Raw genomic sequence first — 22,624 nt, 5'->3', positions numbered from 1 at the left:
AAGGCTGCAAATAGAGCAATTGGGCTCTTTCTAACCACATACAAGTTCTGTTTTGTGCAGGAAGATGAATGAAGGCGTACAGCTTTGGTGGAACCTGTTGCTATTGTGGAAGCTGTAGACTCATTTGCACCTTTGCACTGGTGCTGTCATAGCCCTGCAGATAGGTGTGAAACACCATCCTGACCAGAACCTTTGAAGTTGTGGTGCAGGCAGGATCTGGGGAGTCCGGTGCTGATTAAAACTTCCTTTTTTTTTTTCTTTTTTTTTCTTTTTTTTTCTTTTCTTTCTTCTTCTTTTTTTTTTTTTTTTTTTTTTTTGGTAATGGTTTTTCTCAGGTGTGTGAGGAGCAGAAATGTGAGGAGGAGGTGTTCCCCTTGGCCATGAATTACGTGGATCGCTACCTGTCCTCCGTCCCCGTGCGGAAGAACCACTTGCAGCTTCTGGGGGCGGTGTGCATGCTGCTGGCTTCCAAGCTGCGGGAAACCATGCCCCTTACTGTGGAGAAGCTCTGCATCTACACAGACAACTCCATCACGCCTCAGCAGCTCCTGGTAACCACCCCTATCTCTAAGGGCCCTCCAGCCCCTCCCCAGCCCTTTTATCTCCTGCGTGCTGCTGCTTGGCAGCATACCTTCTCCTGTGTCTCCTTGTGCTTTTTGTCCCATTTCTCCACCTTCCTCTTGGTTCCCCAACCAACTTTCTCACCTCTTTGCCTTGGTGGGTTTTATGTCTGTAGGTGGAGACTTTTCTCTCCTTGGCACAGCCTCTCTCCCTTCTGTGGGAAGCAGGATTGTCACCTCCACGTTACAGAGAAACTTCCTGTGCCTTACGTGCTGGCTGCCAGCACAGGGCTTGCTCCTGAATGAGCTCTGGGGAACAAAGGCCCCGTCTGCACTGCAGCAGAGCAGGAGGCAGGCGCTGGAGTGTGCCCCTCTGCTCTGCTCCAGCTGCATTGCACCCTGCTGGGGAAATGAAGCCTTAGATGCTGTTACACAGCAGAGTGAGTGGGAGCAGGATGACTTAGGATCTGGTTTGCTGGGTTGTACTGTCCAGGCTGCTGGTGCTCCTGTGGTGATGGCAGTGCTGGGAGCTTGCTGCTGCCCAGGCCCTGCTTCCAGGCCTTGAGTTAAAGCAGGGCCTGTTTAGTCCCTTCAGACACTTGGGCAGTAGCTGCATAGGCTCTGAAAGGCAGAATGTTTTCTTGTCTGATAAAAGATCCTAACCTCTGAATTCAGCTTTGTTGCTGGGGAAGGAAACCAGAGAACCCCTTTATTTGGGGACCTCCCATGCTGCTGGGTCAGAGCTCTCAGGAGGAAACGGCCACCTCGTTTCGTGTAACAAACATCCCCGGAGGTTTATCTGTGAGAATTTCTCAGGGTTAGTCATCGCTGTATTAAATATCTGTTTTTCTGGGCTGGCAGTGGGTGAGGTGATCTAAGCATGATTTGTCCCCAAGGTGGGGACAGAACTTTCAGGTGTGAATCAGAAGGCAGGTCTGCTATGGGCTTTGCTCTGATTGTGGGTTTTCCAAGTGCCAGTGAAGGTTGGGGAAAATCCCCTCCCCTCCATACATCTCTCTCTGTAGTTATTTGTGGGTGGTTGTTGCCTTCTCTAGTAGTCACGGAGAAAGTAGAATCATAGAATCCTTAGAGTTGGAAGGGACCTTTAAAGGTCATCTAGTCCGACTCCCCTGCAGTGAACAGGGACATGCACAACTAGATCAGGTTGTACCTGGATCATTGCTGTGAATAGCAGTGAGGGTTGGAAATGCAGAGGGGATGCACATGCTCATTGCTGCTTTGGATGCTGAGCTGTGGTCATGCTGTACCAGTCTGCTGCTAGGGCTGCCACAAAAATGATGCCAAGGTTTCGTCCAGCTGTCAGCAAGATTTCATCCTGGAGAGCAGCTTCTCACCTGTCAGTGGATTCTTCACATGCATCTTCCCAGTACTGGGGTCCATCACATACCAGCTTGTAGCAGAAGGGTTCCTCTTGGCTCTGTGTCAATGACTTACTCCTGTGTTTCTGTCTCCTACCACTGTCATCACCCCTGCAGGTTAGGAGCGATCGTTACAGCAGATCCTAATGGTTTCTGCAGCAGGGACCTTGGGCCACAAGGAGTTGGACTTGGCAGATACCATGTCTTCTGCAGATCCTTGTTTATTTGTTGACTCATTTTTGGTGCAGGTTTCCTCTGTCAGTCAAATCTCAAGCTTTGTTTTAACAGGCTCCCTCCAGAGAACAGCTAGCAGATGTGCAGGTGGGCAGTGGGCATGGGATGTGTTTGCACACAGAAGCACCATCCCAGAGGCTTTCCTTTGCCCTCTGCTGAAGTGCTAAAGCCTCCTTGCTTGGAGGCCACCCTCCCGCCCCAGAGGGTTGTCAGCAGGAAGCTGTGGCTAAGCCATGCCACAACATTCATCTTCGTTTCTCCCTCCTCTTGCTCGTGTTGCAGTGGAAATGGAGGAGAGAAGTACTGCCTGCCACCTGTTGCTCACTTCTTTGTATAAGTCTCTGTGCTGGAGTTCTGCTTTTCCTGTGCAGTTTTCCCACCGGGATCCTGGGACACTGCAGAGTGGGGCACAGCTGAGTAGCTGGTGTGGCTCATTCCTCACCTTGTGCCGGGGTCAGTGTGACTGGAGCAGCTTCCCAAGGCTTACTTTTGGTAGATGCGTAACCTTGTTGGGTGCAGATCCTGCTCCAGTTCTCTGTTCTCCCTCTGCAAAGAGGGAGCAGAGGTAGCATCTAAAGATGCTTGCCAGATACTTGCCAGGTAAAGTGAAGACAAACCTTTCAAGAGTTAACGCCCTGATTACAAAACCAGGGTAAGCTGCTGTTTCCCTCCTCTGTGCTAAGCATGGTAGTGTTGCTTCTCTTTCACAATCTTGCTCTGGAAGAGGGTGGGGAGGGGAAGGGGATCTTCTTCCTACAAGATGTGGGCAGTGGTGCATCCAGGCTGCCTCCTGTGGATAGTTGCAGTTTCAGCTCCCACCGGTCCCTCCCGGCCCTTTGGAGGAAGCTGGCTTACTTTCCCGTGAGCTTTGCTTCCTTCTCCTGCAGGGATGCCTGGCACCAGCTCAGCAGCTCAGAATGGACCCACATGAAACACAATCTAGCTGAAGTTATTCTAGAGAGAAGGAAGTGATGCAACAAGGGACTTGTCCATTTGAAGGAAGTTGGATTTCCGTTGAGGGCGTTATCTAACCTACCTTTTTTTTTCCTTTAATAAAGTGCATTTTTTTGGGTTTTTTTCTGTCTTGTGCAAGAAGGCATTCAGCTGCTCGAGGGCTGAGAAGACCACTTGTAGGTCACCTTATTCTTTGGCTTGCATGTATCTGCCTGATCTGTCCCTAATCTGTTGGCTTGCCTCTGAGCTCTTTGATCTAAAATTGGTTGTTCAGATTCCAGGCATCAACCAGCACAGACTGTGAGCAGAACCAGGCCACAAGGCACACAGTGAGGGCAGCAGCAGTGACACCAGGCGATGAGAAGTGAAAATGAGAGGAAGGGATAACGGCTGACTAGAAAGGGATGTTCACTTGTGATAAGCATCCAGAATGCATGTGTGCCTGTGGTTTACCTTCTGCTTGTTGCACGGGTGGAATAGGCGTGACTTTCTGCCCCTGGAGTCAGCATCTTTACCTTTGGCATCCAGTCTTGAACTGGTTGGTCAGGGGATGGAAACGAATGTTTGCCCCAGATTTCCTATTTGCAAATGGGCTGTCATGGCCCCTCATTTCTGTAGCTGTGTCTCAGCTGCTGGGGAGGGTGGGTGGCCGACAGCCACATCAGCAGCTCTTCCACCCTTCCTTTGAGTCAGCTCGCCGAGCATACCAGAGCAGCTCCTGCTTTGCTGGTGTCTCATTGAGGCGCTGATGGTGTAAAATGGTACCCTGTCAACCCGAGTGACAAAATCAAGCGTGACTTCCTTTCTCTTGCAGGCAGGGCTGCTGCAGAGGAGCTGGGCTCTGCTCCCTGTGCAGCATTGCCAGATGTGTTTACACAGCCTCCTCGTAGGCATGGCGTATGTGTGAGTGTTGCTGAGGGCAGAGCTTGATTTACAGGGTGACTGTCACTACATAACGAGGAGAGAAGCTGATGTGACTCACATCCCAGTTGGAGCTTGCAGAGCTGCAAAAGGAGTAAAACCATCTTTACTTGTGACTCAGATCCCCCTCGATGAGGGGCTTGGGATTGTTTCTCTGCAGTAGACCATAGTGAGCAGAGAAGGCGCTGGGCAATGATAGCCGCTTCCCTTCCTTTTCTTTCTTTTGTAGGATGCAGCCAGAAAGGATGGAGGATGCGAGCTTGTAGGGGAAGTCCAGCTGCTGTGTGGTTTCCAGCCCAAGAGATGCTGGCCAACTGTGGGGAGCTCCTGCAGGGTGGGGGCTGGGTGTATTCCCAGTGATGGGATGCTTTCTGAGCAATGCTGGCAGCTTGCAGCCCTTCCACAGGGAGGTGGGACTCCACAGGCAGGAGAAACAAAGGAAACATTTTCCACTTTCTTCCTCTCTTTCATTAGGCAGGCAGAGACTGTTTCACTTAGGTGCAAAACAAAATGCCAGGAAAAGGATGTTTGCTACACTGAGCGGTGCTGCTGTCACAAACCTGCCTGCCTATCTCTTGCAGCCTTTTGTTCTGCTTCTTCCACAGATAAAGTGATTCAGAGATTCTGCCCTGCTGATCTGAGAGTGGGGAGTCCCAGGAGTGAGCAGGGGAGAAAGAAGGAGTGGGCTGGTGTGGCTGGAGGGCAGCTTCCCCCATGAGCTGGTGGCGGTCCTCAGCTCCTGTCACCATCAGTCAGCACTGCGAGTGCCAGCTAGGGCTCGGGATCAGCGTCTTGTAACAAGGTTTTCAAGAAGCTGAACCTTTTTATTAGCTGGAAGAGAGCTGCTTTTGTGCACTGCAGATGGACAGGCTGTTGCGCTGGACCAGTCCCAGTGTGGCAGGAGCCAGCATGTCCCAGGTGAGGTCTCACAGCCAATCTGCGTCTTGAATTTTCTCCTTAGAGCAAAATGTGTCCCAGCAGGGACAGGCCTTCTGCTACACCAGCACCAATGCCACATGCCAAGAGCTGGCTTGCAGCTCTGGAAAGACACACAAGGAGCAAGGGTCTGGAGTACACTGGGCTGGCATCTCCTCTGTGCTCAGGAGCTTCCTTTCCAGGTGTAGCGATGTATTTGGGGCTTGCTTGATGAGCAGTGATGTCCATTTACCCCTTCTGGCCTTGTCCCTGGGTCACAAAAGGGCCGTGTTCCTACCTTGTGCAGGGAGTCAGGTGGGAGCTGCTGGGATCTCACCTCATGCCAGCACTGTATGCCTTGGGTTCCAGCTGTGTGGAGAGAGGGACAGCACATGGCAGTTCTCTCCTGCAGCTCTTCCCGTGTGTCATCTTGCTGTGTTGCTCAGTTGAGCTGGTGGCCATCTCCCATCTAAGCCTGATTTTTCCTTGCAGAACCAGGCATCCTGAGTGCCCTGTGCTGTGGTACTGAGGCTCTGGAACTTGTTACTGCATTTCTTCTTGCTTTTACTCTGTGGATTTGGCTAAAACATACAGCAAGTCTGGCAGGCTGGCTGTCCATATGGGAGGCAGAGAGTCTGTTCTAGAAAAGCACTGCTTTCTGGTTGGAGAAGCACAAGCTGTGAAGCAGCAAGTAGCACATTGGGCCTGGCAAGGGATTTGGAGCAGGTTGAACAGCGCTGTTCATTTAAGCAATTCAAAACCAGTGTTGTTGTCTTGAGCGGAAAGTGAGTTAAGGGGGAAAAAAAAAAGAAAATGGAGATCTGCCCTTATGAAAAAATCTCACTTCTTCAAATCCATCTGTTCTGGCAGCCCTGTGGTACTTCTGTGGGCAGCACTGACCTTGTAATCTTAGACTATTTGGACAAAGAACAGATACTGTGCTGGGCAGGACCAGACCCTGAAATGGGGATACCTGATAGGAATCCCAGCTCAGCTCTGCCCTCCCAGCACCAGCACGGAGGCATGCTCGGGTGCTGCAGTGCTTTCCTTCCCCTGCACGTTTGCAGGGCTGCTGTGACAACCAGATGGTCCCTGTTTGCCCTACACTGTGCTGCTCCTGGGAGCCTGGGTGGCTCTTTTCAGGAGTGGGGAGGGAACACAGGAGTGATATGTGTGCTGCTGCTTGCTCTGTTTTTCTTACTGTTGCAGAAGCATTGCAAAGCAAAGGGGTGCCCAGAGGAATGTCTACAAAGCAGAAGGTTAATCTGGTTGCACCTTGGGAAGAAGAAACTGGATTTGTCGCTTCTCATCTTTGCTCCAACCTTCCCAGCAGCAGAAGGCTGGATTTGTGCCATAGGCACAGGGCAGGGACGTTCTCTCTCTTCCTCCCTGCTTAAGGGACTGCACTGCTTTCCTGGCCCTTCCCCAGACTCTGGGTGTACCTGCCCGTGAATTGAGTATCTCTGCCGGACTTAGCCCTGCTGAGTAATGTCTGTCTGTCTTTGCACAGGACTGGGAGATTCTGGTCCTGGAGAAGTTAAAGTGGGACCTGGTCTCAGTGATAGCAAACGATTTCTTGGCTCACATTCTCCATCACCTCCCGCTTCCTAAGGACAAGATGGAGCTGGTGAAGAAGCACGCACAGACCTTCATTGCCCTGTGTGCCACAGGTGGGTGCCTGCTCCTTCTGGGACCAGCTGCTGGGGAGAGCTATGCGGGAGTGCTTTGCTGTTCAGCAGCTTGTTCTCTGTCCCTGACAAAGTGGGAAAAGTGACCCGGGGGCTCTTAGTGGGTACCTGGGAGTTGGTGGGAGGAGCAGAGCAGCTGTGCCACCCCTCTGCCTGCGGGAGGCCATGTGCTGGAGAGCATCCAGAGCAAAGGCAGCTTCATTGTGAGCCTGGGTCGGCCTTGCTCTGTCAGTGGAGCAAGGTCACCTTCGGCACGTCTTTTGGTGAGAGAGGCCCAGGGAAATAGCTTGGTGAAGCTTACTGCTGTGATGCTCAACCTGTTTTCCATTGCTTTGCTCCTGTTTCTCCCTGCTAAGCTGGAGACTCTGCTCTGGAATCACTAGTTTCCCATGAAAATTACAGTCCCAAGAACTTAAGAGTTTGCACGCATCCTCACTAACAGCTTCTTTTTTCTCTCATGTGTCCTCATCCTGGTTTTAGACTACACTTTTGCCATGTACCCCCCCTCCATGATTGCGACGGGCAGCATCAGCGCGGCAGTGCACGGCCTGAGCATCTCCGTCAATGGCTTTGGTGGGGAGGCGGTCACTGAGCTGCTGGCCGGCATCACCGGCACAGAGGTGGTGAGTGTTGGCTGGGCAGCAGTGGGGAGGTTTGGCTGTGGGGTCGGGTGGAGGCCCTTCCCCTTTCTGCAGGTTGCTTCAGATGGAGGGGGGAAATAGGCTGTCTGTTATGATTCTGGCACTGGTTTGATGAGGGCTTAACAACCAGAGAGCATCTCTAGATGTGGTGCCCTCAATGCAGCCCATGGCTGCAGGCTGCTCCCGGCCCCCACGCGCCATCTGTGCAGAGAAGGTGAGCTCAGAGCCTTTGAAAAGCAGCACAAAAGGGAGCGTCTGTTCCCTGCGCAGACAGGTGTCAGTGGGATCGGGTTGACCAGGAGGGCTGGGGCACGGGGCAAAGCTGGGCTTGGCATCTGCTTGCCTCCATGGTGTCTGGTTGCAGGTACCCAGGCTGGGGGCATGCAGTGTTTTAGGATATTGGCACGGGGTGGTGGGGAGCATCCACCTGCCCCTCTGCTGCCCTCTGAGTAGGGAAGGGGTGTCACTCCCCATGTGCTGGCTGCTCTGGATGCTGTGAAGCCATTGGGAGCTCTTATCCTGCTTGGGCCCCTTTTGATCTTTTCTTCTGCCCCAGCACAAATGCCAGCAGCCGGCACGGGGTTGGTTTCAGTCCCCTGACAGCACTGCTGGGACTTGGAACTGGTGCCTGTGGCGGATGGGAGGCTGTGACCTGGCTTTGTCCAGGCAGAGAGGGAATTGGGCAGGAATACATCTTACTTTATTCGTGCAGCTTTTTACATTTTTTTTTTGTTTGCAGGAGCCTTTTTAAGGAGTTAATCAATGCAGCCAGCTGCTTTCAAGCTGCTGCAGTGAATGGGACAGGGGGCTGAAACCTGCTGTGGGCTGGGGTTGGTGGAGGGAACAGGTGGGAAGCAGGGAGGACACCACAGAGGGAGTGAAGCCAAAACATTCAGGGACAGCTCAGCTGCCTTCCATCCCGATCGGGTGCTGCACAGCCAGCCCCTGCCCAGCCCCTGCCACAGGAGGAAGCTCTGGGAATGTGCCTGCAGCACTGCAGGGCTCCCTGGGGAAGCCCCCAGCCTCCCATCTCACTGCGGGGCTGATGGTTCTCCCTGAGCATGGCCCTGCGCTGACCCTGGGCTGTGACTCTGTTTCCCTGCTGACTGTTGCTCAGAGCTGTGCCATTCTCCCGGAGTATGCTCAGCCTGCAGAGCCCACAGCTCAGCTGCCCATGGAGTCAGGGCACATGGACTGGGGCCGCCCCTCCAGCCCCCAGCTCCACTAACAGGTGAAGGGCTGCATGCGGCTGAGCCGACTCTCAGCGTCTCTGTCAAAACTGCCCATGGAGAGCCCAGTTGTGGCTCCTCTGCCTCCATCCCTATCTGCAGGCAGGCGGGAAGTGGGGGCAGCTCCATTGCACCGCTCTGTGCCCCGTGCTGTCCCCTCCGCCCGGCAGCGGCTCCGGGCCGCAGCATTTGGGGCTGCGCTTACTGGAAGCGGCACAGGGCAGGGGTGGTGGGCGTTGCTATTTCTGCTCGCCACATCCTCTGACAGTTTCTAAGAACCGGCGGTGGATTCCTGGTAAGAGATTTCGATGTGTGACAATATCCCGCGAGCGCACAGCCCCGTGGTAGCCGGCTCGGCTACAGCCCTGAGGTGCGAAATGCCACCTCGTGCCGCTCGGTGACAGCGTGTGGGAGCGGGGCCAGGCTGTGCCCTTCTGTGGTGCGGCTTGTGGTGGTCACAGCACTGCTGTGGTGAGGCAGGGGGGTTCCCTCCTCTGGTCACGGCTGGGTCTGGCTGCGTGGAGGTGTGAGTTTCGCCTTCCAGATCCGCAGTGATGTGTGTGCCACCAGGCTCCCAGCGGGGATGACCTGGTCCTACTTGGGTGGGGGAAGGAGCGGCGGTGGCCGCAGGGATGCACAATGAGATGCAGAGCTGGAGGAGACCCTGAGCCTGAGGGAGGCAGCTGGGTCCCCAGGCCTGCACTTGTGTGTGTATTTGTCCTGAGGGATGGTTCTGGCCAGCCCAGAGATGTTCCGCTCTGCCCCTAAGCTTGTTGGGGGTGGTTGGCTGTGATGCTGAGCTGACTGCTGCATTCAATGGGGAGAGGACAAGCAGAGTGTGGGACTTCTCCTGGGGAGGGGTCTAAATGACAGGCAAGCTGGAGATGTCTCCTACAGGAAAAGGGCTTCTGTGTCTACTGTGTGCTCCAGTGCCTCAGGGGCCAGAGGTATAATTCAGCAGCCGCTCAGAGCTGTTTTAAGGCATCATCTCTGAACAGCAGAACTGAGGCCTCTTGTCCTGCCCCTCTCCCACAGGACTGCCTGAAGGCTTGTCAGGAGCAGATTGAGGCAGCCCTAGCTGAGAGCCTGAAGCAGGCATCCCAAAGCCAACAGGAATACAGCACCGCCAAGACTGCTGCTTACCCAGCCAGCCAACCCACCAGCACCCCCACAGATGTCACGGACATCAACCTGTGATCAGCTGCCCCCGCCCGAAGAGCTGCCCATCCCACGACAGGAGGACCCAGCCCCAGGCACCCAGAGCTCGCTGCATCCTCCTGGCCCATCTGAGAGCCCTTCTGCCTGAAGCCTGCTGTGGGGATTCCTCTTCTGCTGGCTGTTCAAGGACAGCTCCACACTCATCCTTCTCTCCTCCTCCAGCACCGGGGAGGGGATGCAGGGGGAGGGCACTGGGGGCTCTGGTGATGCCATGGGGCTCACTGCTGCTTGGACTCTGCTCGCTGGCTGCTGGGGGTGGCAGGGGTGAAGTGGCCCTTCTGGTGGGGGTGGGGGGGGAGGGCTGCAGAAATGCTGGAGAGGGAAGCAGAATCCAAAAGGAAATGGTAAAATGTTTGCTTTCCTTGTTGCCTGGCTGGCAGGCGTCTGCTGTGCTCAGGTGTGTTTACTGCAATGACTTCCAGCCCTGCACGGGCCACCAATCATGCACAGCCAGCTCTCACCTGGCTTACGTGACCAAAATGTCCGTGACCCCCTCATCAAGCACAGGGTGGGTCCCTGAGTCTGGGCTGCTGTGTGATGGATAGCTGTGGCTCCAGGGCAGCGTGGCTGCTTCTGCTTGGAGGGACATGTGTGCCTTGTTTCTTGTTGCCATTAGGTCTGGGATTTGCGGGTTCTTGGCTTTGCTTGGGGAAAGCGCTCCCTTTTTTTGCATGGACAGCAGAGAAGTCCTCATCCTGGGGACAGCCCTGGGGAGAGGTGTGGGCACAGCGCGACGCTGCAGCGCAGACCCATGCAAAGTGCCCTTGGCTTTCTGCTGTCCCACCGAGGCTGCTTAATTTATTGTTAAGTGCGATGAAAAGGGGAGGGAGGAAGGCTACTGCTCCACACGGTGGGGCCTGGACGCTGGTCTTCTATCCTTCCTAAAGTGCCTTTATCCTCTGTCCCCTTCCTTTGCTCCCTGGGCAATGGGAGACTCTCACTTGAAAGCTGGTTGGCTGTAGGTAGCTCAGATGTCAGTCTAGATTAAAGAAAAAAAGAAAAAAGAAAAAAAAATCACTGAATGTGCTGCTATAGTCTGAAATGCATCTTCACTCCTCCAAGCCAGGGATCTCAGATCGTGTCGGGGGGGGCTGTTCTGCATCAATACCCGTATGGCTCTGAGCTGTGTCCTCACAGGGTAGAAAACTCGCTGCGCACTTGAGTTGAAAAGTGATTGCATTTTGTTGTTGTTCTTGTTGATGCTGTCTGTTAGTTTTACAAAAAAAAAAAAAAAAAAGTGTTTTTTAAAGAAAAAGATATTATATAATGCTGCTTTTCTAAGAGAGAATCAATAAATTGTAGACTTGTATTAACCAGGAATAGCCAGAGAGCCGCTGCGGGGCCGGGAGGCAGTGCTGCTGGGGGTGCCCTCCGGACACAGAGCTGTGGCTGCTGTCCTCCTGGGGGGGAATGTGCTCTGGGTGCCACCAGAAACAGAAGTTTTATCGGGTGGAAAAAGCTGGGGCTGCTGTTCTCCCACCACCGATGTGTCGCAAGGAGCGTCTGTACAAACAAATTTATATAGAGAGAGAGTGAGTTTTAATTTAAGAGTAATCTGTTTTGGTGTTCACATGCAAGAGTCCTGCTGCTGGGAGAGTTGGAGTACCATATAATGTTGCAATAAAGTATTTTAAATGAGCACAGTGGTGTCAGGGCTTTCCCTTTGCAGCTGTTCAGTGCTGCTGAAGCATTCCCTGCACAGACAGACGGTGCGCTGCAGGAAGGTGAGCGCGTTGCATTGCGTGTGTGCTGGCAGCACGGCCTATCTCTCTTGCTTATCAGCTTCTGGCTGTTTTAATAAAAGGAAATAGAAATCAGGAAGCCAAGAAAAAAAAAAATCGCTGCGGTGTTTGAGCAGCCCGGAGTGTTGCGTGCTGCTCTGCTCCGTGTGGCTGCTGGGGAAGGGGAGAAGCAGAGCCGGGAGGAGGTGGTGCTGAGCACTGCATGAAGCTGCAGGGAATCTTCCCCGTGGGCCGTGATGCTTCCAGGAGCAAAGCTGGATGTCTGCAAGCCCTGTAGCGTCCAGGTAAGCACCCAGGTAGGTGCAGAGCCTTGTGGGACGCCCCTGCTGGGTTTTCCAGCAGAGGTGGCACTTCATGGGCAGTTGCCACACGTGGGCCATGACCTCTCTGACTGAGGACAGCAGTGTTGCGGTGCTGGGGCTGCTCCATCTCTGGAGCAGACAGCCAAAGCCCTTGGGGCAGCTGGGAAGCGTTTGGGAATGGTCAGTGCAGGAGGGGCTGCCAGCACAGCGGTGGATGTGCTGAGATGGGAGCAGGCAGGGAGGAAGCACAGGCTGCGAGACATCTCCAAAGGGATGCACTGCAGGGAGTGGGGATGGATGGAGAGCAATCAAAGGATGAGAGCCATGCAAGGACGGGAGCTCCTCTGGGGGCTTTCCCTCTACTCCCAGTGCTGCTGGACGGCTTCTGCCTTCATCTGCCTGTGGCTGTGCACAGCGTTCCTGGCAGCAAACCTGGAAGCACAATCTGGAGCATTTCCTTCACTTCAGAGCAGTTGTGGGCTCTGGGAACGGTCTGGGGGCCCCAACTGTGGCCCCAACCTTTCTCACTAAAGGAAGATGTTTACCCCCCAACCCTTTTGCTCAACATCGCAGAGACCACCTAATGCACAGCACAGTTGTGAACGCGCCTGCTGCCAGCCAGAGCACAAGGAGGGAAGGGGGCTGCACAGTCTCCTTTTGCAGTCGGGACAGCTGCAGTGCAGTGCTGCGAGGAGCCCAGGGTTCGTGGCTTTGCTCTGCCCCCTGCTGGAGACAGGGCAAAGGGAGGGGACAGGGCAGGACGATGCATGAACGCAGGCACAGAATGATGCAACTGCAGTGCAAAGCCGCTCCAGACTGAAGGACCCAGCACGGGCTTTATTTTCCAGAACAGGATGAGGACAAACCCTACCGCTTTCCTAGGTGCCACGGGCACGGGGCTGCCCTGTGACAAGCAGTGCAGGGAGCACAGCCGAGCCCTGTGGGCGCAGCACCACGAGCAGTGGGATCCCAGGGCTGGATGTTTCCAAACACCTCCTGGAGGTGTTGTTCCCAGCAGTGTGCAGCAGCTCCCAGGAGCAGGCGGAGCTGTGGTGTTTCCCTGCCTCCTCCCCCTCACTCCATGGCTGCAGGCTCCTGCCCCTCCACATCCCGTGTCTTGGAGTTCGCCAGCTCCCTCCGGATCTCCGCTGAGATCTGCGGATGGCTGTGGAACTTGAGCAGCTCAAGCAGAGCCTCCTTCTGCTCTGAGGACAGGTCCTCCTTGTAGCGCTGGCAGAGAGCCAGGAAGCTCTGGTGCCACAGCACGGGCAGGGTGCGCTGGTCTGTGCGGAAGGCCAAGAAATGGAAGACCAGGGCATCCACCACGCGGAAGGGCAGCGCGTACTTCTTGTCGATGAGCAGCCGGAGGAAGATACTGTTGGCGCCATTGTATGGCATCTCCGCGATCTTCAGCATGGCTGCACTGTGGGGACAGAGAAAGCAGCAGGTGAGGGCAGGGCCAACAGCAGCCAGGGGGCACCCAGCACAAAAAGGACAGCCTCAAATCTCAGTCCTGGGCAAAGCTGAACAAAGCTCCCTCACTCTGAGCTGCTGGACGGGCTGAGGGACAGATCTGGTGTCTCTGAAAGCGAACTGTTCTCCCCACAGTGACTTTGCCCCACTGCGTTACCTGGAGTGCAGGACAGGGATGGAACACTTGGTGAGGATGCTGCCGATGATTATGGCCTCCCGAAGCGTGCAGGTCCCCGATTCACACAGCGGGATGAGGATCCCTGTGGGGGGAGAAGAGTTGGGCACCACTGGTCATCATCTCAGCAGGCAGAGCTGTGTGGTGTGAGGCTCAGCCTCTGCTCTCTCCACATTTAACCCAAGGAAATAACAGCTCCTCTGCATCACAAACATCTTTAAGCCTTCCTCCACTACACTGAGCCCCTACAGCCCCAAAGAGAGCAGTATATAAAAGTAGTGTTGTGCAACACACTGCCTTGCTGAGCTGTTGTGTATTGCAGCAGGCTCCCACGCATGGAGTGCAGCCCCCCAGGGAGCCCCTACCTTTGAACCACGCTCCTGGCTTGAACAGAGCCTTCTTCAAAGCCATGTAGAGGTGGAAGTTGAGGCGCTTATACTCAGCAATATCATCCCTGACCCGTGGCAACAGCACCAGGTTGTAGAACCTCTGGGCCATCCTCTCCTTCAAGTTGGATGAAAATATCCTGTGAAATGCAAAGCATGAAGTGAGGTATGTGCTATGCCTCCAGAGCCAGGTCCTGAGAGCAGGGGGCTGTGGGAAACCTCCATCCCCCAGCATTGGGATCCCCTCTGCTCCACAGGCACAGGGAGAGAGGAGCAGGGTGTAGGACACATTATGGTATTTTGTACATCTTGTTCCATTGCCGAAAGAGAAAACAACAGCTCAGAGTACACTGAGCTGGTCCCACCTTGTGGCCTGGTACATCGCCGCTGCCGTCCACGTCTCAGGCTCTGTGATGTAGAGGATCTGCTCCCAGTTGGACAGGGCGGGAATGATTTTAAATGCCTTGGGAAGCTTCCCGCTCCTGTATTTGGACAGCACCTTCAATGAAAGCGGGGAGGGTAGGGTTTGTCTCAAGGCTGTAAGCAAGCTGTCTGCTCCCTGCGCAGCTCCACTGCAAAGAGGGCTGTGCTGGGTCGCTGCCCAGTGTGGGGCAGTGCTGTGTGTGCCATGTGCATCCTCCCACCCCCATCATCATAAGGTAGAGCTCCACGGCATCCCTGAGGGAAGCAGCAGCAGTGCCTGCACCGCTCCTCCTGGGGTGGGACGACCCCACTTCTCTGTTGCGGGTGGGGTTACCCCAAAGGTGTATGTGGGGCCGGGGGGCTGCAGCGCCCTCACCTCTCGGACACCTCTGTACACCTCCAGCACGCGGGGGTCGAGTTGGGGCATGGGGCGGCCCGACAGCTCCGACAGCGCCGTCTGCACCTCCGTCTGCTTCTCCGTGATCTTCTCCATGATGACATCCGCCAGCGTCCGCCTGGGGGGGGGCGGGAGGGGCCGGGGTCGGTGCTGAGGAATCGGCGCTCCCCGTCCTCTCCCCACCTCCTCCTCCCCCCCCCGCCCCGCACCTGAGCGGCGGAGCGCGGCTCATGAACACCTCCAGGGCCTTCTCGTCCTCGGGGTCCACCTCCACGTCCCCACCGCCGCACCGCCCGTCCCACTCCGCCGCCCGCTGCAGGGACGGCCACTCCTCGTCCTCCTCGTCCTCCTCCGAGTCGGGGCCGCCCGGAGCCGCGCAGCGCTGCGGCGGTCGGGCGGGCGCCCCGGGGCCGTGCTCGGCCTCCAGCTCCTCCTGCTGCTTCCGCGCCTCCCGCAGGATGCGCCGGGCCAACCGCGGCCCCACGTAACCGCCGTCCCGTTCCTCCGCATCGTCCCCCTCCTCCCGTCCCCGCCGGTGCCGCACTCGCGGGGCGGCGGCCCTCAGGATCTGCTCGTGCAGCGGCTCCGCTCCGCGCGCCGCCTTCGGCATGGCGTCCCTCGGCCACGCGCCGCGCCGCGCATGCGCCACCCCGCCCCTTCCGCCGCCACTTCCGGTGCCGGGCGGGAACGGACGGAGCGATGGGGGTCACCTGGTGAGGGCCCGCGGGGGGGGCCGGAGCGGGGCGGTGGGGTTGGGGGGGGCCTCGCGCGCGTCCTCGCGGCTGTTTAGAGCCGCCTGTCGCCCCGCAGCGTGACGCAGGTGCCTGTATTGGAGGGGAAGAGCGTGCAGCAGACGGTGGAGCTGCTGAGCAAGAAGCTGGAGCTGCTGGGCGCCGAGAAGCACGGCGCGTTCGGCGTGGACTGCGAGACGTACCACACGGCCGCCGCCATCAGCAGCCAAGGTGGGCAGCGGGGGGGGCGGAGCTGTGCCCGCCGCGGGGCTGCTCCGTTCGTCCCGCTGAGCCCAACGCTCGCCGCCCGCTGAGGGGTTTCTGCCTGCGGCGCCGTCCGCTCCCGTCCTCGAGGGTTCCTGGGGCAGAACAGCCGCACAAATCGGGCTGAGCTGCCGGAAAGGAGCTCTGCGGAGGACCTCAGCGGGGTGACCGTGAGTCCGCAGCGAGCCCTGGTGGCCGAGGAGGCCGGCGGTACCCCGGTCGACCAGCAGTTGGCCGAAGGTTGGCCGTGAGCCGTCGGTGTGCCCCGGTGGTTCCTGGGGCGCACGGCGCAGAGCGCGGCCGGCAGCGTGAGGCGGTGCTCCTCCCTCTGCTCTGCCCTGGGGAGGGCACAGCCGGAGCGCTGCGCCCAATGCTGGGCTCCGCAGTAACGGGCAGACGGGGAACTGCTGCAGAGAGCGCCTGGAGGGTGTGGAGGTGGTGGGAGCCCGGAGCATCTCCCGATGGAAGAAGGCTGAGAGCCCCGGGGCTGTTCAGCCTGGAGATGAGAAGGCTCAGAGGGGGCACGGGGGATCTTAGTCTGTGCAAATATTTGAAGGGTGGGTGTCAAGATAATGGGGCCAGGGTGTGTTTGGTGGTGCCCAATGATAGGACGGGGGGCACTGGGCACAAACTGGAACTCAGGAAGTTCTGTCTGAATATGGGAAAGAACTGCACTGTGGCCCAACTAGAACTTGGCAAGGGGTGCGAAGAAGAATAAGAAGGGCTTCTACAGGAATGTCAACCAGAAAAGGAAAGTCCATGAGGACACCCTCATGGACACCCCCCTCGTGCACATAAGCAACACAGGCAGGCTGGTAACAGCGGGCAAGGAGAATGCTGAGGGATTCCACAACTTTTTGCCTCAGTCTTTACTGCTCTTCACACAGCCCTAGAGCGGATGGGTCAGAAGGTGGGAGCTGGGGGAGCAATGCTCTTCCTGCTGGGAGCGAAGATCAGGTTTATGACTGCCCGAGGATCGTGAATGACCGTAAGTTCATGGGTGCGATGAGATGCATCCAGGAGTCCTGAGGGAATTGGCTGACGTAGTCACTAAGGCATTCAGTGATATTTGAAAAGCCATGCTGACTACCACCCTTTGAGCCTCACCTCAGTGCCAGGAGAGATCGTGGAGCTGATCCTCCTGGAAGCTATCCTGAGGCCCATAAAAGAGAAGGAGTTGATATGGGATTACCAGCCAGGCTTCCCCAAGGGCAGGTCCTACCTGACCAACCTGGTCGTTTTTTATGGCAGTGTAACTGCATCAGTGGACAAGGGAAGAGCAGCTGATGTCCTCTGTTGGGACTTCAGTAAGGCCTTTGATATCGTCCCTCACAACATCTTTCTCTCCAAATTGGGAATACGGGGATTTGATGGGTGGACTGTTTGATGGATGAGGAACTCGTTGCAAGATTTCTTTCCTCTTTAACTGTTGAGAAGTAAATACTGTCTATTCACTGAACCACTGAATAACAGTGCGTGTTTGAATGGTACAGGGACATCAGGATTGAGGCAGGAAGGAGGACAAAGGAGAAACAGAAGCTTCCTTCTTTAAAGCACATACAAATGCAGAGCTGTTGGTGTCAAAGCCCAAATGCTGTTGCTCTTATTTCAGGGCAGACAGGCAAGCTGATGTACGTGATGCACAACTCTGAGTATCCCCTCAGCTGTTTCGCTCTCTTTGAGAATGGTCCCTGCCTCATAGCAGATGCCAACTTCGATACGCTCATGGTGAAGCTGAAAGGCTTCTTCCAGAACGCCAAGGCAAACAAGATAGAGAGCCGGGGCACGCGCTACCAGTACTGCGACTTCTTGGTTAAGGTGGGCACTGTTACGATGGGTCCCAGCGCCCGTGGGATATCCGTGGAGGTAAGAATCATCTTCAAAGGGTATATAATCCAGCCATGGATAGGGAAATCCCATGCTAGAGGCTCGTCTAGAAATCTTGAGTCCCCATCCCTTCTGTGTATCAATTGTGTTACTCGTTGCTGCCAGTTCGTACTGGATGCATTCATGTGTGCAGCAGGCAGAGCATTTATCTCCTTTTCACAGTAAGGTTTAATTCAGGCAGGCACTGTAGGGCTCAGCTGTGCCTACAGAAAAGCCTGCCGTTGAAGTGTCAATAGACAAACCCCTGAAGGGATGCCATCCAATCAGACAGTTGCTTAAACTCCTGATACAGAATGCTGGAAGTACACTTCAAGTTAATAAACATACCAAGGCGGGTAGAACACTTCACTGCTAATTTAATGCTAGTTTGGGTTTTACTTTCTTTCCTGACCTTGTGCAGACAGTGGCTGGGCTGAGCAGCACCAAGCATTGCCCTCCTGCCACAGGTTTGGCTCTAAAGCTGCTCTCTCCTCATCAGAGAGCTGTGTGCTGCAGATGTCAGTGCTGCCCCAGGTGTGCTGACCTGGATTGCTGCACTGTGGGGTGCTGTGTGGGCTCAGAGCCTCTCAGACAGCTTCCATGCTCTGCTCAGCACTGTGACTGTTGATGAGGCTCGAGAGCATCAGTCATAGCGTGGCCGCTGCTTTCACGTGTCTCATGGGGTGGAAGCTGTGCTGCAGCAAACCTTGAATGCTCCAGAGGGAGATGCATCTGTGCACATGACCCTTTGTGGCAGGACCTAGGATGGCATGTGAGGAGGTGGTTGGCTGGATGCAGGTGTGAGTGCAAGGCTTTCAAGCTACAGACAAGCCTCAGCAGCTCAGAAACATCTTGGATTAACACAAGGAGCTGGGCTGTGCTAGTACAGGAAGGGAAAAGCAGAGCAGGTAGGGCTCCAGACATGTAGATGTGTTGGTCCCTAGCAGTGCTTAAGGCAGCTGTTGAGAATTAGGTGCTGAAAGATCTTTTATAATCTGAGCTTATGTTTTCCTAAACACACATCCTATTAACTGGTCTATAATTAATAATGACAGTGCATCTACCCGAGCAGGTGTTCCTAGCTAGCAGGGATGGGATTGAGAAATGGCTTGTTTTTGCTTTGTAACAATAAATACAGATGTAGTGGTGTGAGCACTGCTGTTGACCTGGGGTTAAAGAGAAGCTTGTTTTACCCTAAACTTGAATTCAGGACCAGATTTTCCTGGCAGTCTGGTTGCTTCTGCTTTGGTTTAGTAGTTTCTTTTCAGGGTGTCCATTAGGACGTAATCCCTGATGTGGAACTGCAAGTCCTTAAATCCCAAGGCTTTATCATTAAACATCTGAAAGATGTCATGGCCACACAAGCTGTTAACATACCAACTTATGGGAATGAAGTTTATCATTGGATTTCCACTACTGGGGATTTAATATGACCAGCGAACTTATAGGGTAAATTTACCTTTCTTTTTCTTCTCTTTTGAAGAGGTGGCTTGCATATTCCCTGCATGTCCTGTTCATATATGTTTGTCCATCCTTCTGCTGTTATATGCTCAACATTCTCAAAGAGAAAGGCACTGTTATCCCTTTGCAGCCACAGCACAGAGGAGCTGCTCGGTGGCTTCAAACTCTTGATGCATATCTCATTTAAAACAGTGAGGCAGAGAGAGGAACGTGCGTTGTCCTCTGCGTGGTTATGGCACTGTGGTGAGCTTCAGGGCTGTGGTTTTTGTTGCCAGGTGGAGTACTGCCCCTGTGTGATAGCCAATGACTGCTGGAACCTGCTGATGGAGTTCATGCAGAGCTTCATGGGCAGCCACACTCCCGGCATCCCGTCTGTGTTTGGCACCAAGCACGACAGCATCTACAGCCCCGCAGACACAATGGTTCAGTACATGGAGCTGTTCAACAAGATCCGCAAGCAGCAGCAGGTGCCTGTAGCAGGAATCAGATGAAAGGACTCCCAGAGCTCTGTGCAGAACGGCTGCATCTTTTCTGCGGATCACGATCCCCTCGAAAAAGCAGCACTGCAGTCAGCCCAAGGTTTTTTTTTTCCTTCCAAATCTCTTTGCACCATTTGAAAGCAAAGGTTTGGAATGCCATGAGGATTTCTTCTTGTCCTCCTCCTCCTTTTTCCTTCTCTGTGTGTCTGCACTCAGGCCCATGGGTCGGATGGCTCTCAGTGCAGTGCTTCATGCAGGGGATTGCCGTTTGTTGGCAGAGGAATCTCAGCCAAATGCATGCAAAGGGCAGAGTCTCACTGAATGCAAACAGCTAGGAGAAAGGACTTTTAAATATAATATTCGTGTGAAAACGTCTTGTTATTTTTCATCGAAATAAAAAGCTGTATTTTTGTGAGAAGTTGGAATCTTTGTGCACAGCGAGTGTTACTGCTTTGTATTGTTTATTTACAGCTTTTGAAATGTTCTGTTGCATGGAGACGATTCTTAGCAGAGTTTTATCTTTGATTTGGTTCAAGAGCTTTATATCCCTGTAGCAAACTAATTTCCCTGTGGCAAAATGTACAGGAATTCTTGCATTCCTGTTATGGGTATGTTCTTAGCTTGCCTTCATCTTTTATATCAGATGGGAGTATTAAAGTCTTCCACTTCTCAGTTGAAGCCCAGTGCTAAATAAATAAATAAGTGTGGCAGGAGCCACAAAAAATACCAACTGCTTTATCTCATTGTTCGAAAGGTCTGTAACAAACGTCCCGTTCCTCTCCAGAGAAATCCTGGTGACATCAGCAGATTTACTGGAGTAAGAAGGACCTGGGGAATGAGAGCCAAAAATTTATGATGAGGTTTAACTGTACGATATCACTTGAATATTTTTCAGTGATTATTTATTTTTATGGCAGGAAAAGCAGGGAAATCAGATCCCTTTTGAGCTTGGTTTTAAATCGTCAGCATCTTGTCTGGCTTGTAGCTGCAGTTTTTCCCTCTCTCCCCCCCGCTCCACCCCCTGCCCGGTCTCAGAAGAAGCACAACACCCTCATTCGGCCACCAACCTCTGTGCTGAGCTTCCCTCGCAGTTGCTGGGAGGGCTGTGCTCAGTGCAGTTCCAGCTCTGCGGCCGTTGTCCTGGACAAAAAAAAAGGTGTGAGGAAGGTGTAAGGGGATTTGCAAAGGGAACAATGGGTTTCTGGTGAAGAAGCACAGTGTGTGGGTCTCGAAGGTTCCGAAGAGAAAGGAAAACAGATTTTTTTTTTTTTCTCCCTAATAGATTTTTTCCATCTGAAAGAGTAGGCAGTAAAGGAGCTGCTTCTTACTTGATTTGCTGGCTGGCAGAGAACTAATTACTTAGCAATGGCTTCTTTTTTATTTTCATTTATACCTGTAAACCTAATTAACTCTTAAAGGGTCTAGAGCTTTCAGTGTAGGCATTTAATAAATTTAATCAGCTCCGGCTGTAGAAAGAGCTGGTTGATAAGACATCATAAATAGCAAAATGCACTGTAAGTGCATGAGAAATTCCAACATGCTGAACGTGCTGAGTTTCTGCAGCTCCCAGCTCAGGTTCATGAGTTGTGCACTGACTTCACCGGGACTATTGGTTTTCAAGTGATGGTTACAGAATGTGAGCTGCAGGCAGCTAAGTGTGGCTGTGAAAACAAACTCTGGTATTTGTACGGGTAGTTATTTCAGTCTTGTTTCGCTTTTTAAATCTTAAGGTTAAAAAAGAAGAATTTCCTTTTAATGGCCAGATTAGTCGTGCTGTATATTGCAAATGCTTTACTAATTCCCAAAGGACGGTCTTAAAAATATAAAACGTGTGCTGGAATCTCTGGGGACTTCTGTGCTCTTATTAATACATCGTACTGTTCCCACAGCAATAAAACGGGACCCCTTGAGCTACGTTCTGCCTTCAATTACACCACTGCAGCCATTGACGTCAGCAGGCTTCCACGTGTGTAAGGACGGATAGGATTTAGCCCTCTATGCCCGAGCAAAAATGTCTGCTGCTGTTGCTGCGTTCTACAGGCCAGGGGATCAGCTATCCCAAATGAGGGGCTGCTTTTACTCTGGGGCTTTTTACATTCTCGATGGACAAAATAACTTTCTTTTGCTTTCAATCCTCATCAGCTGTAGTGAGCCTCATTCTGCTCCCCATCCCCCAGCATCGCTGCAGCAGGTTAACACGGCTCCAAACACGCCGGTCTGCATCTTAACAAGTCTTCAGGGGGCTTTCAATAGTACTACCTTAATGGCTTGTGCCAGCGTAATTGAAAACCACCCTCATTTTGCCTGTCAAGGCACGGTCTGGAAGGCTGTTTTCCTGCTGCTCCACAGCGTTTGCTCAGCGAATGTGAAACCTGGAGGGAGAGGCTGCCAAGCTGCCGTCCTGTAAGCTCTGCTTCCGCACCCCTCAAAACCAGGGGCAGCCATGCTGCTTTTGGTGCCTGATCCGGAGGGCATTGGTGATGTGAGAACTATTGGTGACGGGTGGATGGTTGGACCGGGTGATCCTGTGGGTCTTTTCCAACCTCGGTGGTTCTGTGATTCTGTGTGTGCTGTGTGATCCTACGAGGGGTTCTGGCACATCCGTGGGCCTGGCACTTCTGCTTTGTTTCACGCCGTGGCGTTTCTTATGAGGAAGTACCTCCATAGCAGCTGCACCCTGCTTGGCTTTACAGAGGGAGCGAGGCCATCGAGGCCTCATTAATCATCAATTTTAATCACCAATTTTAATTCCTCGCAGTGCGGAGCCGCTGTTTAGAAGCGTATGGTGGTGGCGTTCTGTGGAGGTGTAGCAACAGGGTGAGGAGCCCGAGGGAGTGGGGCCGGGGGGGCGGGGTGGTGTCCCCCACTGGGTGACCTCTGGTGAGGCCCGGTGCGGCCCGTGGTCCTCCATCGGCTCAGCGCCCCGCCGCCTCCCGAGGGGTCTCTCCCACCCCCATCGCCTCAGGGCCCCGTCAACGCCGCGCTGCCCCTTTAAGAGTCCCTTTGTCTCCGCACCATCCTTATTTACCCTCCTGCTTCTCAACCAAACTTCAGCCCGGGATTCACAAAGCCCGGTACGTCACCGCCCGGGGCCGGGCCCAGCCGCTCCCCGCCCCTCAGCTCTGCCGTCCCTCTACCGTGAGCCATTCAGAAGCACCCCCTAGCGGCTGCGCAAAGCTCGTAAGC

General features: G+C 54.2%; 3 protein-coding genes across 10 annotated transcripts in view; 2 read left to right on the top strand and 1 right to left on the bottom strand.

The window, feature by feature from the left end:
- Nucleotides 1-11,378, top strand: part of CCND3 (cyclin D3) — a 38,679-nt gene extending 27,301 nt beyond the window's left edge. For 4 of the 5 annotated variants that reach the window (XM_015298953.4, XM_046904133.1, NM_001008453.2 and 1 more), the window contains exons 2-5: nt 336-551; nt 6,474-6,633; nt 7,132-7,274; nt 9,557-11,378. In XM_015298953.4, coding sequence (XP_015154439.3) covers nt 381-551; nt 6,474-6,633; nt 7,132-7,274; nt 9,557-9,718 — 636 coding nt within the window. In that variant the 5' untranslated portion in view covers nt 336-380 and the 3' untranslated portion in view covers nt 9,719-11,378. The remainder of the gene's footprint in view (nt 1-335; nt 552-6,473; nt 6,634-7,131; nt 7,275-9,556) is intronic. The other variant, XM_040652738.2, reaches the window with a different exon arrangement.
- A 1,215-nt stretch (nt 11,379-12,593) lies between these two features.
- BYSL (bystin like) lies at nt 12,594-15,257 on the bottom strand. The gene is made up of 6 exons (XM_418047.8): nt 14,847-15,257; nt 14,617-14,755; nt 14,183-14,316; nt 13,797-13,957; nt 13,414-13,516; nt 12,594-13,206 (listed from the first exon to the last, which is right to left on the bottom strand). Exons 1-6 carry the CDS (start codon nt 15,245-15,247, stop codon nt 12,858-12,860), a joined length of 1,287 nt encoding a protein of 428 aa, XP_418047.4. The 5' UTR covers nt 15,248-15,257; the 3' UTR covers nt 12,594-12,857.
- A 41-nt stretch (nt 15,258-15,298) lies between these two features.
- Nucleotides 15,299-20,164, top strand: MED20 (mediator complex subunit 20). Of its 4 annotated transcripts, none has more exons than NM_001006327.3 (4): nt 15,299-15,350; nt 15,448-15,599; nt 17,245-17,498; nt 19,235-20,164. In NM_001006327.3, exons 1-4 carry the CDS (start codon nt 15,337-15,339, stop codon nt 19,448-19,450), a joined length of 636 nt encoding a protein of 211 aa, NP_001006327.1. In that variant the 5' UTR covers nt 15,299-15,336; the 3' UTR covers nt 19,451-20,164. The 4 variants fall into 4 exon arrangements, with proteins under 4 accessions (NP_001006327.1, XP_040508671.1, XP_015154437.2 ...); XM_040652737.2 differs by lacking the exon at nt 19,235-20,164 and adding an exon at nt 18,767-18,947; XM_015298951.3 differs by lacking the exon at nt 15,448-15,599.
- Nucleotides 20,165-22,624: the final 2,460 nt, after the last annotated feature.

This window comes from Gallus gallus, chromosome 26, assembly GCF_016699485.2.
Source record: "Gallus gallus isolate bGalGal1 chromosome 26, bGalGal1.mat.broiler.GRCg7b, whole genome shotgun sequence".
NCBI classification, from domain to species: Eukaryota; Metazoa; Chordata; class Aves; order Galliformes; family Phasianidae; genus Gallus; species Gallus gallus.
The sequence above is the reverse complement of the archived record's forward strand: the minus strand, read 5'-3'. Positions and strand labels throughout refer to the sequence as shown.

What these genes read in the sequence shown, in the direction of transcription:
- BYSL (XM_418047.8), bottom strand. Translation starts at nt 15,247, where the DNA reads ATGCCGAAGGCGGCGCGCGGAGCGGAGCCGCTGCACGAGCAGATCCTG. An exon ending in GCGATGTACCAGGCCACAAG is followed by an intron (nt 13,958 to 14,182) that starts GTGGGACCAGCT and finishes TGCATTTCACAG; the next exon opens with GATATTTTCATCCAACTTGA. An exon ending in GCCAGGAGCGTGGTTCAAAG is followed by an intron (nt 13,517 to 13,796) that starts GTAGGGGCTCCC and finishes CTCCCCCCACAG; the next exon opens with GGATCCTCATCCCGCTGTGT.
- MED20 (NM_001006327.3), top strand. An exon ending in CGCCGCCATCAGCAGCCAAG is followed by an intron (nt 15,600 to 17,244) that starts GTGGGCAGCGGG and finishes CTCTTATTTCAG; the next exon opens with GGCAGACAGGCAAGCTGATG. An exon ending in CCCGTGGGATATCCGTGGAG is followed by an intron (nt 17,499 to 19,234) that starts GTAAGAATCATC and finishes TTTTGTTGCCAG; the next exon opens with GTGGAGTACTGCCCCTGTGT.